This window comes from Siniperca chuatsi, linkage group LG11, assembly GCF_020085105.1.
Source record: "Siniperca chuatsi isolate FFG_IHB_CAS linkage group LG11, ASM2008510v1, whole genome shotgun sequence".
Taxonomy (NCBI): Eukaryota; Metazoa; Chordata; class Actinopteri; order Centrarchiformes; family Sinipercidae; genus Siniperca; species Siniperca chuatsi.
This window is the reverse complement of record NC_058052.1, coordinates 10,444,019-10,462,814: the sequence shown is the minus strand read 5'-3', so window position 1 is coordinate 10,462,814 and position 18,796 is coordinate 10,444,019. Positions and strand designations below refer to the sequence as shown.

Sequence of the window (18,796 nt, the reverse complement as noted above, 5' to 3'; positions counted from 1 at the left end):
AGCTCTACGTGTCTACACCCTGCTAATGCATTGTTTTGTGGTATTGGATAACTTCTCACTTTATTGTTACGCTTCTTGAGGTATGTCATTATGGTTCATCTGTGTCAGTGGGTAAATGAACATGTTGTGGCATGGTTGATTTCAATTTCCCATGTCTGCGACTAAGTCTGTCAAATCTCCAGCTTACCAGTATCATACTCCTCCCTCCCTGTCAGTCTGTTTGGCAACCAGAAAATACCGTCTCTCTCATCATCTGGATTATATGGAGCTCATTTGCCTTTGATTGCAAAACCATTAATGCACAAATGTATTAGTGACTGACCTTTGTCATTAACTCAGAATCTCATCACTTCTCCTCTCAGGCTCTTTAGACCCCAGGGGTCTGGGTCAGGGTTTGGTATTGTTTGTGCTGTCTTTCTGTCAGACTTGCATGATCCGATGCCATTTAACGAGGGAGAACAAGGCTGAGAAATGAGGCATTTCCGGGCCCAGGGGTTTATTCCTTCAGCACAGTGGATTACATTACAACATACAAAGGGGAGACGTGACTCATTTTTTAAGAAATCTTCTGCTCTGAACACTCTTCCAGACCATCTTAGTGTCTAATCTACAAAGAGAAAGCTTGCAGACAGGATATAAAGCTTTCAGACATTTCTTTACATTACGTCACATATTTTCTGACTCTATTCAGTTTTATCTGTACTTTAAAAAGGTGAAGCATGCTGAGTCCTAATCAGGCTTACATTGTTGCACCCTCAGGAATTACTCTGCTGGATGCTTAAAAAAAAAGATATACTTATCACATATCCAGTGGAGCAAAGCTCTATCTGCCTCTGTATTTCTTCTTTTTACTTTTCATTTTCCCTCATGCCACAAATATGATGTAAAACAAGAAGAGATCCAAATAGAAAAAAGTGTTTGTGTTCTTTTCCAGAAATATGTTTTTCATAGGCATTGTTCTGCGAATACATTGAAACAATATGGATTATACATTACTATCTACTAAGAACAAAGTTATGTACATATGAAGCTTTAAAAAGAAAAAAAAGTCAAATAAAAACATATTACTATTTGACATTCATAACTAAAAGACATTTGGCAACTATCTATAAAGAACATTTTACCAATACAATAAACACTCACATATGGAGGTAAATAACTAGCAAACAAAAGATGACATGGCATTTCACATTATGGGTCATTCTACAGACAGACATCAATTTAAAAAAGTGAGAAACACTTTTCTTCATCCTCATCACCACTTTCTCTCAGTCTCTGTAGTTGTCTCTCTCCCTCGTATCATCAGATGGCCATCACCTTCCGTCGTGGAGGGGTTTCCATGGTGACCACATCCCTTTTTGGGCAGATTGTTTGCATGGGATCAGGGTTGACCATGTGCTGTGGAAGCAGGGGGTGCTGCTGGGAGTTGAGGGTGGGCGGGGGCTGGCGAAGGACAACAATTTGAGCGCTGGGTCCCTGCAGCAGGATGTCAGTCAGCTCTTCTTGTGTAGAGTTGACCACCGGTACACCATTCACCTCCACCAGTCTACAACGCCAATTACACACACACACACAACACACGTGCAAAAAAAACATGTCAAAGAGACAATGTAAAAACAGTGACTGCTAATTTTCATCAGTAAAGTCCAACATCATCTCAATCCAAGTTATAAAGCTAGAGAAAGGAAATTCAAATGTTCTTATCAAAGTTTCTTTGATAACAAAGAATGTACTGTACTTAAACCATATAAATCTGACAGGGAAATTCCTTCTCAACTCCAAGCAAGAGAAGCAACAAATAATATCAAAGAATTCACAAATCACAGAGCATGAAATATAAAAACCAAATCACCTTCACTCAGAGCTCATTAAACGTCCCTTCATTAGTTTTATTTATAGCCACTCAGATAAAACTGACTGGGAAATAGCAACCCTTTGTATTTTTTCATTAGATTGGCACAGATGCTGCGATAAGTGAACACACACAGTGAGGCTCAAAGACTCTTCTCAGCTTCTGTGGTTCTGTGCACTGTCATGCAGACTTCTCTTTCTTTGGCAGGATTGTCTCAAAGAGGGACGTCAACTGCACTGTGTGTCTGTGTGTGTGTGTGTGTGTGTGTGTGTGTGTGCAAGTTTGAGAGTGCTGCGTATCTAAGTATGTACTTGTTGTAATGCAGTAATTGCTTAGTTATATAAAGTTCTTTTATCTGCTCCTTTTCACTCTCTTCTGCATCCAAGTATTACATTGCAGTGTTTGCTTGTTTGGGGGCCAATATTTGATAGGTTTCTATAACTACCAAGCATAGAAAAAAAGTGCGATGAAAGAAATGGGTGGGATGAGTGAAATACTGAATACTACTTAAGTATTTGTCATTAAGCCTGGATAAATTACTTGGAAATTCTTTTGTATGTGTTTGTGTGTTACCTGTCATCCACACAGAGGTGAGAGTTGTCCACCTTGACCACCACTAGTCCGCGGCCTTCTTTGTAGCGACATGTAAAGTCATAATGGCCATCAGGGTTGTGGTTCTCCTGCACAACCAGCAGCATGGCCGGAGACTGTGGCGACAGCAGCTGGCTCAGGCTACCAATGGCCAAACTCTTTTTCCGAACTTTCTCCTGAATGCAGAAACAGCATGAACACATACACATATTCACAAATGCAATTGCACAGACTGGTTAAATGCAAATGGTTCAGAATTAGTCCAGACATAGTCCATTTGTGGTGGATTGATGTAAATTTCACACAGAATATACCATGTGTGACACAAATAGTAGTATTAGTAGTAGTAAGTAGTATTTTTATAGGCCCCTTTCATGCTTTCATTTTGTCCGACTTAAATCAGATACTCCTACCCTATGTAATAAAATCTCACCTATTGTATATTTGCAGTAGTAAGTAAAGTCAAAGGAATAGTTCAACATTTTGGTAAATACACCCATTTGTTTTCTTGATGAGAGCTCATATTTGTCAGACTCGCTGATTCCCCCGTTTCCAGTCTTTATGCTAAGCTAAGCTAACTATCTCCTGGTTGTATTTAACAGACAAATATGAGAGTGGTATCAATGTTCTCATCTAACACTTGGCAAGAAAACAAATAAGTGTGTTTTACAAAATGTTGAAAACTGATTGAAATGAAAATGAAATGAAATGAAAACTATTCCTTTAAGATACTGTAAATGGCAGATAGTTAAAAAGATTCTAAAGTTACCAATTGTGGGCGCCCCAGTAGCTCACCTGGAAGAGCATGTACTGAGTCCTTACCACAGCAGCCCGGGTTTAACCCCCCCCCCATCTTCAACTGCACTATCAAATAAAGCCTATCACCCCCAAAAAAAGTTTGGAACCAAGTGGAATAAAGCCTTAAAGATTACAGATACCACTACATGGTACTACTGAGGCTGCGTCAAAGCCAGAAGACCACCAAGATGTAATGATAAGCTTTGGAAGAGATCACACCACAAGTAGCTTGCAGGGATCAGAAATACCTTGTGAGTCTGACCACTGAATTCCAATGTTCCCTTATCCAGCCTCTTGGCATACTCCCCCCTCCCCTTGAATAGCGTGTGAATGCCTTGCAGCAATAGATGCCGCCTTGCCAGGGTCAGGGGTCAAAACTAAGGCTTCTCTCTCCTCAGACAAGTGGGCCAGACAGGATATATTCACGGAAATGCAGCCGAAGCCCCTCGAGAAACACCATCTAATACCCATCATTTTCCCTTTTCCTCTCAATGCTGGACACATGCCAAGAACCCAAGGAATTTTCTCTTCATATTCTTCTTGTTTATCCACAAGATCTGATCAGATCCTAACCTACCTGGGCCAGACACAGGGTACATATCCCATATTTACACTAGACACAACCAATGTTAATAGGCAATTAAAACACTGCTATTCAAGATCACAAGGGTCACTCAGGCGAGAAATAATGGCTCACCTTTTTCTCAACAATGATAAAATAGTGAATATAAGTTGCAAATATCATAAGCACAATCATTTGCCTCCATCATAGGAAGCTACAACATGATCTCTGAAAGGACTTTGTTTCACCCAGTGTGAGAAATGATTCTCTGACAGGGCGACAACATAGATGCTAAGTGGAAGGGATTGCATTTCACTTATAATGATGGGTGATAGTAGTTCTAAATTCAATGCTGTCATTCTGAATGCGGATGCCTTGGCAGCTCAAACAGCAGAGATCTTTAACACAGTCAAACATGGGGTAGAAAATGGAGGACAGTGTAATGGGAGACAATCTGACCACATTGATCAACCACAACTCGTATCATGACTGTTTCTATATAAAAACTGGAGGCACCCTATCCATTTCAGGGGCAAAGAGGTGGCAGATTTTCCTCAAAACTCAATCCATCCTGAACAAACATGTGAGACTAAAGAGTGGGCAAAATAGTAATTCTTCTAATTTCCCCTCTTTAATAGTCTGTCTGAAGTTTTTGAGTTGTCCAAGCTAACATGCTTATTTAAAATCATTTCCGCCATATGTTGTCCTTCCCCTCCTCCCTTCACTCTCCCCCTCTCTTTCTCTTTCTCCTTCCCCCTCGGCTGCTTTATTGATGCTCTCCAGTTGCGGTAGATCCTGGAGATTAGACTGCCGATGATGAAATATTTCCTTATTGTCTGTAATGCGGGGCAGCCTACAAGACCAAACACAGGGCGGTCTGCTCCTTATTAGAGCAACAGCTCCATCAGTTCCCAGGCTGCTCCTCAGCTCTGACCTGTGTGTTAACTCTGATTAGGTCATATGATAAACATTAGCGCTGCTGCTTTTCCCACAAACTCAGCACCTAAAAAAGCGTGGCCCCGGGGCGGCAACGTGACACGGGGCACCTTTCAAAGCCGAAGCCGCGTGTGTCCTTTCATGGCACCTCGTTAGGACTTCTCCAACGGGATAAAAGAACCACATTAAAAAAGAAGTGGGCTCCTCCGGGGATAGATGGAGATAGTTTTACACATGCTGGCCCATTTCTCCATTGCACTCTCTCAGTGGCTTTTGTCACACACATTCCATTGTTGGTATGGTCACAGGCTCTCGGATGTCAGTGGTAAACATCATTTTCTCAGAAAAAGTGCATGTTCATCCAAAGGACTTCACTCAGCCTTCATTACCCACTCTCACAACGGGACAAACTGCACAGCTTAACGAAACAGAGTAGACTGAATGGAGCATTGTGTCGTCACTCAGGAGAACAGTGAAGAGAAGATCAAAGATGATGGACATAATAGTGTCAAATAATGGCCTACGACATCAGGAAGCTGTTACCACCTTTCCTAGTGTGTGCTAGTTCTACTTCTGGACAATTTAAATGAACAAATATATGAACTTCACATGTTCTGTAGATTAAATGATCCTCTAGGTCTGTGATTATCACAATATGGCTTTCATTAGTGAGGAAAAGGCCAGTTATACTGTGTACATTGCGCAAGTTGTTCTGATATGGTTAAAATCATAGGGGTTATTGTCCAAAATGCCAAATTTGACTCTGGTCTTTCTTCAGCAGAAGTTTGATTTTAGTGTGCCATACCACACATGCTTCTCTCAATAACTAGCGTCGTTTTGGTGCAAATCTCAGTTTTTCATTGTTTATTTTTAGCAGTCAAAACATTCTCTGACTCAGACCCTACAGCTTTCCCACATATTGGTATATTTGTCTCACATGCTGTTGATTCAACTCCACTGAGCTCCAGACCTTCAACTTGTTGGTTAAATTGTGCAGTGGTGCAAAAAATTCATGAAAGGTGTTAGTAATCTTGATTTGATCAATAGTACCTTAACATAGCTTCCTTGCAAAGCATTTTCGAGGTGAGCCACCTGTCGGTTGAGATGTACCATGGAAATCTCCTCCTTAAACACTTGGCAGTTCAGCTTCATCTTTTCCAAGAGACAAACGTCTAATGGTCTGCATGGCAAGAGACCACATTTCAGGAAAGGTCACAGATATACATACATACATGGTTTATGAAATATGTAGTTGAAAATGTAGTTCCGGTTTCATGTGAATTTCACCAGAGTAAAACAGAGCAGATTTTTTTGTTTATTTTCCTTGGAGTAGCAATGCTATAGCATTTTGCCTTTTATGCCCAGGTGGAGTAGCCATATCTCTGCAATTTAACTCCTGCTGGACATTGTGGAGACCTGCAGGTTGGACTACTCCATTTTTTTGTCATTTTATTTGGTGAAACAAAAACCATGTCCCCTAATAGTCTCAAAAGATTATTAGCTACTATTAGCCATGTATTCATGTATTCATTAACTGTTTCTACCTCCCTGATTAATTAGGTTTAGGTTTACAGTACCATCACATATAATATATTGGGTGGATGGCAGTCAAATCCACTGGTTAATTGCAGTAACACAAACAACAAAACAGTAGACAGACAGTTGCTCATATTTACAGTATATTCAGATCAACTGGCATTTTTGAGTCTCTAATCTAACTCTTTTATGTCTTTGGAAGGTGGAAGAAAAGTTTTATGCATTGTTGAACAAGCTACTAATTAACAGAGACAGTCCACCTACTTCTTCTTGTGAGCAGTGGAGTTGTTAATGTTGTCTCTGAGAGTCTGCAGGCTCTGCCTCTTGTCGTTCAGTCGGCTTTTAACCAACTCCAGCCTCTGCTTCAGCTCAGCAGAGCCAAGCTTGTCTACATTCCCATCTCCATCCATGTTCTTTAACTCTGAGCAAAATGCTACCAGGCCATGGTGGAGCTCCTGGACCTTTGGGGTCAAAAGATGAGTTTTCAGTGGTGATTATATTCACTACTAAGATAATAAATTCATCACAGTTATGGCACAATTAGATTTAGAACAAAAGTTATCTGTTTCATATTTTCATAGATGTAGTTGAAGAGAGGTATTGACCTGAAGGATGACATTTTTTAGCGAGTCCACCTGTTGGTTTAGCTCCCTGATCCTCTCTTCTTTAGCTGGCTGGTTCACCTGGACATTTTTGTTGATGTTGCTGTTCTCATTAGATCTGTTGACTTCTGGATTATTTTGTGAAGCAGTACCTGAGGACTTCTCCTATGATGCAAATGCATACAGAAAGGATCTTGTTAAATGTTATATGTCAGGTAAAGCCTGGTAACTTACATATAAATGTTGACAAAATGATCAGTGTTACCACTTTGCACAAGTGCAGCTCCAATTGTCTTTTCTCTGATGTCGAGGTTAGTAGACTCCCAATCTGCTGATCTAGTGGGAGGTCCTCTGATGAACCTTAAAATCAAAGCACACGCACAGTACATGAATACATGTCTGTATTTTTGTGATAAAGACTATATTATGTGCTGTGCATCATGTGTTGTGCACCTTGCTTTTCTTTCAGTTTCAAGAGGCTCTTATCTTCTGTCATTCCCAACATTTTGATACATGAATCTATGATTTTTCCCACTGTTGTTTCCTTTGGGGTTCTGAGATGAACTATCCGCTCTGACGCTGCAACACAACATGACACAACAGTCAGAAGTGATTATAGAGGCCTGATTTATTCTCTCATAGTCTCCATTATGAATATCAAAGCAACAACCACAGGTTAGTCATTGTATAATGTGGCTATATGTGACTATAAGTGAATATTTATGGTCACATCTACTAAATGCTGTAAATTTACATTTACAGTTACTCACCATTAATCGTAATCTCTATCAGTTGAGAATTCCTCTGTGCCGTGTAGTTTTGGCTGTTGTTTCTTTGGTGGAAAAAGACCAAGAGATTAAAATACAGCTTGTTTTTTGTTTATTGGTTTTCATGGTATATATAAGAGGCTGTACCTGAGCTTGAGGGAACGCCGATTCATACTCAGGCAGCTCACATGAGGAGAGGACTTGGACTTGCTCATTGACACTAATGTTGCAGTGAATGTCTCAACATTATTAGGGGCCAAGGATTCTGCAGAAGAAAGAAACATCAGTAAACATCTCCTTGACATACTTCATTTGCAAACTGGAAAATGTTTATTTGTCATGTTGTAATGATAAAAGTGTACCAAGCAGAGAGTCTAGTCGCTGGGTGATGGTGCTGGGAGGGTGCAGCTCATTATAAATGGCCGACAGTAGCTGCTCCTTATCTTTCAGTTTGTCGATATGGAGAACGTCCAGAGTATTCACATTCACTGAAGCTATGTCTGCGCCACACAGTTTTGCTTCTGAAAGAGAAACATTTAGTCAGACACCTACATACCTCATGGAATCTGAGCGACGTACCACAGCCAATAATCTATAATCTACAGCAAACATTTGAAAAAGACCTGACAAACATAAAGAAGGAAATTTTTATCTAAAAGCAAATGACGTGTCTTTGCACAAGTGAATGCTAACTTTTTTTAAAGTTTCAATTTTAAAACGCAAAATGTTGAAATTGTGAAATCATTATGAGTAGAAAGTAGAACAAATCTGAATATTAAATTGTTTTACAGCTTTTTATTAGCGTTTAGCCAAAGCATAGACTGCATGAGATATTAAGGATAGTAAGACAAGTTTCTTATTGCAAAAAACATATTGCTGTATATGATTTATGTAGTAATGGTGTCAGGTTCATTATTGACATCTCCTTTTCCTCTTAACTTACTGATGTTCATAAAAAACAGTTTTGATTTGATCTGCATTAAAGATAAATCAAATTGGCAATGTCTTCCTTATGTGTTATGCAATCACGGGGCAGGGAGAGGAGACAGTCAGAAGAAGAATGTATTTTACCTCTGATGAAAGGGAGACATTTCTGCAGTCCAATATTGGTAAACCACTGGCAGACTTCATCTGTGTTCAACTCCCCAAGAGACTTGGCCACTTGCCCATCCACGTCCTGGGAAGAAGGAGAGGTTACATACCTGCTGGGCCAAAACCCTGTGTATGATGCATGTTGAAACCTATTTAGTAGGAGGTGAGACATCAAGACAAAATATAGTTAAACTCCAAAGCACTTCGTCATTGTCTGTGTCACTGATTCATTCAAAGTAAGTATGACTCTGTTGGATATCCATGTTTCGACATAATACAGCAAATAAACACATTTGTGTGTGTAACTGTAAACAAACGTTGAAAAAGGACAAAGAAATGTTTACTTCAGCTGGGAACCTAAACACAGGTTTCTATGTAATCGTTGCCTTAGTCATAGATTCTCTGTTTATGGTGTTCCTGGGGAAAAAAACTAGTGTTCTCTGCTGCCAGTAGACGCTTTACAAGGTGACTGTGGAGTGGTTAGATAAAATGAGGTAAGAGGTTTGCCTTGTCTTAGGGATTTCACTATTATGGTATAAGACAGAGAGACTTTTAGAAAAAACCCTATTACCAAAACCAGATAAATAATCCATAATTTCTGCCATTATGTCTAATTTGGGTTCCCAGTGTGGGGCTCCAGTGTGGGGCTCCAGTGTGAGGCGTGGCTGCTTAAGATACATGATGCATAAATTACTCATATGTAATTGATGGGGTACCAGAGGAAAATGAAACAGCTGATAATGCATGGAGATAATAAGTGCTGGACTTGAGCAATTTGCCTTAAAAAAAATCTTTCTGTTTTGTGTTTCAGCTAACACATGGATCGCTAAGGATACGAGCAATCTTGCTTGGCAAATCCTGGACACAAAGACTAAAATCCTGAGACTATTTGCAGAGTCATTGCTTTGACAGATCAAGGGAGCTGGGAAATATAAACAGAGCATATTCTGTAATTGCAGCAGCTCTGGCCTGTGTGCTGATGCCACCCTGAAGGCCCTGCTTTGATGGTTTACAGTACCTTCTCAGGCAAGTTTCCATTTTGATCCTTAGACTGAGGCATATATGATGCTGCATGAAAGGCATAAAAACAGAGACTTGTAAGGTTTTTTTAATTATATATCAGTTGGAATAGTAGTATTATGGAGAACAATCTTTTTTGTCCATAATGTAATAATACCACTCTCACCAATGCACAGTCACAACCTAAATCAGATAAAGCACTTTTCTTCCAGGAATGTGAAGTGACTCTCTGTAAACACCTTTAAATATTCCCTAAATATTAGAGGTGCATGTGTGGGCCTTGTTAATATGAAGAGATCATGAGAAAGGCTTTGGAGAAAAAAGGTTCATTGCATGGTCTTCATACCCGTTGGTGAGTAAATGTGTCCATGTTGTCGGCTTGAGGAAGCCGACAAAGATCAGCCATCAGCATGTCGGAGCAGCTCACATCTCTGTTGCTCAGGTCATCTGCATGGTAATAGAAACAGTAAGTCAATAAATTAATAAGAATTCATCCTAGTTAGTCCTATCTGAGTTAGTCACTGCATGGGAAACAAACTATCTAAGGAAGTCCTTGTTTTCAGCCTTTTAAGTCTATATTCGTATGGTTTTAGGCCAAGGCATACAGGTCACCAAGTCTATTTGTTGTGCATTAGCTGGTGCTGATACTGGACACAGCTAGATGGGGTTGCTTGGCAACCTATCAGACACATTAAGGTCCGTCTGGTTGACGGCATACTTCTCTGACAACCCAAGTGCTTTCCCACAGAAAGGCCATATTCTTACATTTTCCAAATGTCACTTGGTCAGCGAGCAGATATCTTTTTTCTGCTATCATAACAAGCAAGACGAATGAGGCTGAGAATATAACATCCAAGCTAGGCCCCGGCTTTCTCAGGCAACACAACGCTGTGATGTGATAGTGATAGATGTTGGAATGTTTGCAGTTGTAGGTTGTAACTACTTTAAGTTTTATACCTTCACAGATTGAAGCATCAAGACCCCCGTTTACCGTTCAAAAAACAGTAGTCTTTTCAAATAGTTTACCCAACAAAAAAATTCAGCCTAATTTTTTAAACACATGTTTTTCATTTCAGGGGCCTGTTTCTGAAAGGCTGGTTTGACATGGACAGAAGTTTAGTTGGAGTCAGGATCGGATAAGACAGTGTAATTGGGGGGGGGTGGTTTGCACTCTCTTCATCACCTGGCTGGCCTGTGAGTCACTCTGTAGAGGATCATAAAGTCTGGCCTACAGCTAAGCAAATTCAAAACACCACTGTCTTGACTAGAACAACCAAGTGAGAAAAGCGATGAGTCTTGGCTGCAAGTGAAGACGTGTAGGAGCACCCTCAGACACAACAGTGTGTCTTTGAAATCCTGAGAAAATCACTTCCAGTCTTGCTCTGTGACTTCATTTCACCATGCATGCGAGAAGGGACACAAGATGGAGAGCTGTCTGAGAATGCTAATGGAGGGTAGCAGCACACCCACCCTACCACAGCCATGTTCAGGCTTCGCACAGCCTGCGTCTTCCAGGAAAAGCCCAATCAAAACAAAGAAGGACAGGAAATTTTGGGCAGGCTTAGGGACACAGTCTGATGTTGCCTTAAAGGGTAAAATCACCAGTAACGGAGAGATGGACTTCATTCCCAGTCTGAGTTGGCTCCGTCAGGACAAGTCAAAGCACGAGTGAGTTCTCTCACCCTTGACTGGTTAGCACAGACAAACACATTGCATCCTCGCACGCACACATACAGACACACTGAGCAATCTAGGTTTGGTGCGTGATAAAATTTGATGACCATTCAGGCACAGACACACACAGGGTTAATGACAAAGCAAAGCTTTAGAGTCCGAACTTTTCAGCACATTTCTGTAATGGATAGGCAAAAGCGATGCTTATCGTTTCCAGTATCATTGTCCTCTTCTGGTTTGAAAAAAAATTAAGCTCTTTGAGAGACGACTGAGGGAGGAGAGCATGCTGAGTCACAGGAACCCAAAACCTGGGAACCACCTGCCCAGCCACGCACTGGGAATACACACACAATGGCTAAAAAGGGATTTCCAACAAAGGGGAACTTCTGCAACTCCCAAAGGAGGCGTTCGAGGTACTGTAGCCATGTCACATAATGACTGCAATTTCATCTGAATGGGGAACTGAGATCAAAACGGAGAAGCAACACATGAGCTCAGCAGCTGGATGGTGCAAACCGTCATCTGGTGCCATTTACCTCTCACCTAAGGTTTGCCTAAATGGAAACAGAAAGGTTTAAATACAAATACTTCGCAAATTTACCTCAAGAAAACTCACCCAAGTTGTGCTCAGTATATGACCAAAGATTTATTCCAGTGTTGAAGCTCCCCATGACAGAGAGAGAAACCAAGACAACCATTGAGACAACAATTTCCTTTGAAATAAAAGAGAACATTGAAGAAACACTCAAACATTTTGGGAAATGCGCTTGTTTTCATTTTCTACCTCAAGTTTCAACTCTAGCTTTATGTGTTCAGCCAAGAGAGAGGCCTTTTTCACAGCAGACATTTTGACTTGTCATGGTAGGAAAAACACAGGTGTTACTAATAACATTAACGATAGTTCTGTTCTATTCAAGTGTCCCAGTAAGTCATCACAGTATGACAATAAGCCAACATGCACAATACCAGGACCCTGAAACTGAAGCAGCTAAATGGAATTCAGACATCATTCATTTCATCACTTGTACCTGTGCTGTTCCTACTATGACATATCTAAATGTCTGCTGTGAAAAAATCCTATTGTTCCAGGGTGTGTTTAGCCTAGCTTAGCAGTTAGCATCCTTAAAAAAAGAAATCATACTTTGCAACAGCTCTTTAAATGTATAATTTAAACTAGTTAGGGCAAGACTTTTGAGTTGCTGTGTGCAGTCATTGGGGAAAGCTGCTGCTAATTGCTTGTTAAACCATAATGTCTCATTTTCTATTTCTTCGTGAGTTAAACACACAACCAGTAAATAGGACAGCTTTGGAGTTGTTTGAAGGTATATATGACAAAGCTAAGCTACTTCCAATGTTTTTGCCAAGCTAGGCTAAACATCACGGAACAACTTCGCTATTGAACACACAGAATCTAATTCGACAGTAATCTTCTCATCTATATCCAGTAAGAAAGCAGACAACCATATTTCCCAGAATATGCAACCCGTTCTCATTCCTAGGGTGTCAAATACAGACATTTTGTCACACCCTTCTGTGCTGTATACAGACACACATGGTACCCTGAGACGCTTTCAGAAACTACTTGGTTAGGTAAGTCAAGTGTTGGTTAGGTTTAGGCAACAAAACAACTTGTAACATAACTTTAAATAACTCAACATTAACTTTTGGTCTCACACAAGACACGAACCAGGGTCTCCTGGGTGAAAGTCCTGTGTTGTTTGACCCAAAATATCCACCCCACCACCTCCATAGGCAGACTTTCTCGCTCTTAATGTCGCTCGTTACACTGCGTTACCTGACTTCCTTTAAGCTTTCTGGCAACCCTGTGCATCCCATACAAACGCTAAAGGGTACCTTGTGTGTCTGTATACAACAGCGAGAACAAAACGTTGGCATTTGACGCCCTGGGAATGGAATATCAGACTATTGCTTCAATGAAACAGTACTGGAGATGTTATCACTGTTAGACTCACTTTTCTGAGGGTATTCAGGGAAAGGAGCCACATGGTAGGTGCTATGTAAGAACCTGGGCTTTGTTTTCTCTTTATCTCCCCCTTTGGTTGGCACAGCCTCTCTTTCTTCTCCAAACTGATCACTTAGGTCCTCCTCAGGCTCAGCTTCACTATCAGCACTGACCTTATTCTCAGTCAATGTGAATTCCTCTGTTGACTCCTCTGCCTCCACACTCTCCAGCTTTTCCTCATAACTCTCCTGGTCACCACCAGCAAAGCTTCCATCACTGCCAGATGTATGTGCCACACTTTCCTCTGAATTAATGTCAAAGAACCAATCATTGACAACAACGTCAGAAGGAGTGGGTGGGATCAGATTAATGACAGGTGGTGTCAGGAGGCTTCCAGAAGCTGGCGTGCTATCAGTGCCACTCTCAAACAGCAACAGGTCTTCCTCCTCTTCTTCATCATCTTCTCTACTGGTAGAAGTGGTGTGGGGATGTACAGGGGGTGAAGACAAAGGAGTCAGTCGTTTCTTTTTCAGAGCCCTCGTGCAGGCATACACAGAGCTGGCTGAGCGGGCCATGCTGTTCCTTGAGGCCAGGGGGTCTTCCTCGAACAGGCTGAAGCTGCTGTTAACTATCCCCAGATCCTCAACTGTAATATGGATAGGCTCCTTCTCACCTGATCCCCGTTGATCCAAGTGTGGATGCTGAGGACCCCCATTAATCTTCTTTTCCTGCTCCTGCAAAGGATCCTTCTCACCTTGCAAACAGGAGCAGCAGAACAGCTTGCATGAAAGACGTTCTCTACTCTTTCTCCACCGGCGGCTACGAGGCCGCTGTTTCTCTACATTTGCACTTGCCATAGCACCGGCTGCCTGACTATACACTGGCTACACTGCTTCACACACTGTTCTTCAGTTTGATCAGATAAACCTCTGCAGACTAAAGAGAAGATAAACAACCATCCACACCTCTGAGATATAATACTGCCCTGTGATAGAAGCCACAGCATCTGCACACAACACAAACACTCATCTGCAACATGTGTTGCTTAGGAGAGGAGGGGAAAAAATTGACCAATTTATGCTCTCCGGGTCAGGTGAACACTTGAAATGAATGCAGGGCTTAATCAGCAGGCTTTGATATGTTAAGCAACATCATTGTAGATACAGCTCTGGTTTCAAAGGGCTGTAATAAGACAACAATACTCCGCCAAAATGAATGAATGGCATAAACTATATGTAATGTAGATAATAGCAAGAAAAGTAAATTGATAAAAATAAAATCAGTCATGTTATAGACGTATGTTTATAGACATAAATGTATGTTTGTGATTGTGAGTGTGTGTATTGTGTGTGTGCACATGTCCATGCATGATTGTGCATGTGTCATGGCATGTGATTATATTGTATAAGTCAGTGTTCAATTTCTCTGTGGGTTGAAATAGGTGAGAATATGGGCTGGCGGAACCTTGGCTCATACAACCCCTATGGCATCAGATGACATTTCCTTCATGCCACAGGCCCAGTCCTGTTCTCTGATACATGATAAGTCATCCAGCTTCAGCTTAAAACCATTTTGCCACGCCACCCACATTGAGGGCTTGTATGAAATGATAATATCCATGTTTTTTTCTCACGCCCATAAAGTGACAGTAGAGTGATGGGAATACTTACTTACCAGTATTCACCTCTCACCTAGCAGTCTATCTTTGGAGTGAAAGGAAGCTGCTACTGTTTGTTTCTTTAACTCTGCCATTGCTTTCCTCAGTTTCTTCCATCTCTCCCCTTTAAGAAGTTTAGCTCCTATGTTTTCAAGCCATTTTTTAAAAGCCAAGATGTTTACCTGCCTACAGTGTATGAAATCTAGATTAACTTCCTATGGTTTTAAAGTTATTCTAAATATCTTAAGATGTGTCAATGCATTACATTACCCACATTCATATGGAAAACTCAGCTCTATGTTTAAATTAAAATCTACAACAAAGGTTGGCTTAATTGGGGTTTTAACAACACTGACTATTTTTCCCAAATAAAAGCTGACCTCAGACACAGTAACTATTCTTAAATTAAGCTAAACAATTTGTTGGCGTGCAGTAGTATAATTCCTGCACACTGGCAGTGGATATAAGCAAAAGTAGTTCATTCTATTTGTCTAGATACCCCTAGCTTTTCAGGTAATTAAGTTCCAGAGAGACTTTGTTGCTAGGCACAAAATTACAGCACCTCGAGGTGATTTCAGTGGGAGGCCAGCTGACTATTGACAGACTTAGTGCAGGGCTGAAGACTCTTTGTAGTGGAGTGAAAAGTGCTTTTATACCCATGTCACTCAGAGACCCACATGATGGTTTCCACTGGGAGAAAAGGTGATCTGAAGTGACCAACATGGCCTCAGAACTAGTGGCAGATGAGAAAGTATTTGGGTCCAATTTACCTCAGATTTGAGCATGACACAGCAAAGCTAAAAGGCCAAGATGCAAGCTGAGAGCTACAGTACATTTGGAGAGGTGAGGAGGACATGCATTAGAAAAGAGAAACCTGCCCTCCACATAACAGCTGCAAACAATTTTTGAAATTAAGCATTCAAGAGAAAAAAATATATAATGTACTGTATGATTCTGCAGTGTTGAGAGCAAGTGTGCATTGTTAAAACATTGTGCAGTACTGTTTAAGGTAGAATTTGAAAGAATGTGACAGAATCCTGGTTAATACTGCATGGCCAACAAAGGGAGGCAGTAGAGAGCAGATGCACAACACTGACGGGACATAAAACAGAACCCACCACTTCTTAGAACGACCTCCTCTGGTATTCACAAGTCTGGATAAAGTTAAACCACACAAGTGCTTTTCATTCGCAGCCTAGTGAGGCCAGCTTTCATGATATCTTGATCTGGTATTTGCAAGAATATCAAGTTTGGTCATAATCCTTTTTACATGTTGTTTGAATATACATTAGCGGTAGGGGAACGAAAAGATATATGTAGGATTAATGTTCCATCTCCTTTATATGGGACATGTTTGAAATTAGCTGAAAATCTGCGACCTTACTGGCAGATTTATGAAAAATAGTTCCATAGGATAAATGTTGAGAGACAGTATAAGTGACAGAGCAGACAAAGATGAATGCTTCACAGCTGCCATAGCCTGGGGCAGTTTGTGGGAGAGACGACTGAGACAGACATGGGAACCCACTAGTCTCTACTCTCTGAGTAACGATGTGAATTTTAAATGATTCTAATTATTTGTCTTTAACTTAGCATCTTGGGTTTGTTTGACATTCTCCGTGCATGTAGTTACATCACTAGACTTCATTGCACTTTTAGTCTACATGTCCAGACATAGGTCCATGAGCATCTGAGCATGCTCTGAGTGTGTTTTTACTGGTCTCACTACTAGAGAGCGGTAGATTCTGGACAGCAACCAGACGGCCGTGCAGCCAACATCAACAGCAGCCCTCAGCTCTTGTAGAGCTCCTCTCTAATACACCCTCACCTCTAGCTCAGTGCAGCACAGTGAAACATGTCCAACATTTCCTGCGACAGTCATGTTTCCATGGGCAGCAAGACTCTGGGTCCATAGTGAACATGACCCTGTTTGGCGATACAGAGAACACACACAGGCACACACACTCAGAAAAAACAAAGAAATAGAGGTTTTTTCTCAGCTCTAATTCACAGATGAGGGGGATAGTCCAACCAGCCTGTAATCGCATTTACTAAACAAGACAGCAGCATGAGTCACTTTCCAGAGGCAAGGAATGTCACCTTTTCCTGTGAAACCAGGAGGAATGGAGGGAGTTATTATTTCAGAATAACATTCACAATCCTCTTTATATTGTCAAGGATGTTGAGCAACCGCAGAGGGCCAAACAACGCAGCGGCATTCTTAGAGCAGCGAGGGGGGTCTACAAAAACAAGCAAATTCAACCGAGGATGTTGAGTTCCCGATTCAACAGATAAATCAACACATCGCAAATTGAGCCTTTTCACCACCGAGCTTCACTTAAACAGATGCATCCATTTTGCTTACACAGATCTTCCTGTTTGTGCTCACCACCACCAAACCTCTTGGAAGTCGGACCAGTCGGTGCCAAATATTTGCAGTTTCCCCTGTGGCTGATACCTAAGAGCATGAGAAAAGGAGTTCGGCAGGGGGAAGGAGAGGGCAGTGACCTTGAGAACTTCTGAGCTGATCTTTCCCCTCCATCCCCCTCTCACCCGCTAGTCCTGTGCTCCCTAATCAATTACTGTTGGCAGTCAGGAGACCACCAATGATTAGCAGCAGCAAGGCAGACGTGGTTTGGGGGTTGGATTGTGGGATGTGGGAGGCTGGGAGGGTGGCGCGTGGGGGAAAGGAGAGGAAAAAGGTCCCGCAAATGGCTTTGATCAAAACGCTGCCTCGAGAAAAGTGTAATGCAACAGGACCCCCCTGGTTTAAATGACCCTTGAACAGTTTTATTTATCTAAGAGAATGAAAGACGGCATCCTTTTGTATTTTGTCTCTGACTGTCACACGTGAGCGGACAGCTGTAGATCCCAAATACTGTGTTTACACTCGCACATGCACAGTAGAAACCAGCCGAGACCAACAGGCTCAAAGACAACAACACAGAAACACCACACATAAACACAAACTTTTTTTGTTGTTCAGGACTTTGAAGGCAGAAGGGGAGTAATTTACAGGCTCTTTTTTGTGAGAATCTGTGCTGTTCCCACGCCCAGTGTGGCAGGAAACCTCAACAAAATCATTTGTCTTAGATTGGCTGATTGGCTTGCTGGAATCTGAGTATGTCTTTGACGGTGATGGAAGTTTAATTTGATGAGAACTCTCCCACCACACCCACCCACAACTGCCCTCCCCTCACTTTTATTCTTTTGCTCTCTTTTGCTCTCCATCTCTGATTCTTCTGTCTCTCTCCTTTAAGTTTATAGGTTTATCTTTTTTATAGAGTGAGAGTGAGGCTGACAGAAAAAAGGTGCCCACACTCCTGCAGATGTCAAAAATGTTTGTCATTAATTCTCCCCTCTTGTTTTATGGTCGGGGGTAAGGCAGCGAGAGACAGTTTATGGGGGTGGGGGGGTTGTGAGAGAGATAAACACAGAGAGAAAGAAGTAAGATAAAAGAGGAAGAAAGAATAAAATACAAGCTATGAGCCAGAGAATCAGGGATTCTATAGCCCTGACTCCATGCAACACAGCAGACTGCAGCAAGCTCACACAAACCTGCTTTACAAGATGTGGCTTCCTCCGGGGCTCTCCATAGCTAGCCCTTTCTCCAACTCTCCCTGCACACAATTAATGGCATTATGAGCACCACTGGAAAACTTCAACTAAACACTTGTGTCTACAATTTTCCCATGGGAACACCATTTTGTGTAGATGCCAAGCACTCTGAAGTGATACGGTTATCT

At 41.5% G+C, this 18,796-nt stretch overlaps 1 protein-coding gene and 1 long non-coding RNA gene across 4 annotated transcripts in view; one reads left to right on the top strand and one right to left on the bottom strand.

Moving 5' to 3' along the window:
* The window catches only part of LOC122883993, a 91,612-nt gene extending 81,868 nt beyond the window's left edge, over positions 1-9,744 (top strand). For both annotated transcript variants that reach the window (XR_006379771.1, XR_006379772.1), the window contains exon 5: positions 9,548-9,744. This is a non-coding gene — a long non-coding RNA (uncharacterized LOC122883993). The remainder of the gene's footprint in view (positions 1-9,547) is intronic.
* LOC122883990 lies at positions 480-17,626 on the bottom strand. Of its 2 annotated transcripts, none has more exons than XM_044213236.1 (13): positions 17,416-17,626; positions 10,103-10,203; positions 8,716-8,821; positions 8,007-8,165; positions 7,792-7,909; positions 7,648-7,709; positions 7,331-7,456; positions 7,143-7,237; positions 6,881-7,042; positions 6,540-6,736; positions 5,790-5,919; positions 2,426-2,619; positions 480-1,546 (listed from the first exon to the last, which is right to left on the bottom strand). In XM_044213236.1, exons 1-13 carry the CDS (start codon positions 17,516-17,518, stop codon positions 1,303-1,305), a joined length of 1,797 nt encoding a protein of 598 aa, XP_044069171.1. In that variant the 5' UTR covers positions 17,519-17,626; the 3' UTR covers positions 480-1,302. The 2 variants fall into 2 exon arrangements, with proteins under 2 accessions (XP_044069171.1, XP_044069170.1); XM_044213235.1 differs by lacking the exon at positions 17,416-17,626 and adding an exon at positions 13,404-14,608.
* Between the last annotated feature and the right edge of the window lie 1,170 nt (positions 17,627-18,796).

Coding starts and splice junctions, on each gene's coding strand:
- LOC122883990 (XM_044213235.1), bottom strand. CDS start 14,250: ATGGCAAGTGCAAATGTAGAGAAACAGCGGCCTCGTAGCCGCCGGTGG. Junction 10,204..13,403: donor CCCTGAATACCCTCAGAAAA/GTGAGTCTAACA, acceptor ATTACCATGCAG/ATGACCTGAGCAACAGAGAT. Junction 5,920..6,539: donor TCCACTGCTCACAAGAAGAA/GTAGGTGGACTG, acceptor CTTGCCATGCAG/ACCATTAGACGTTTGTCTCT.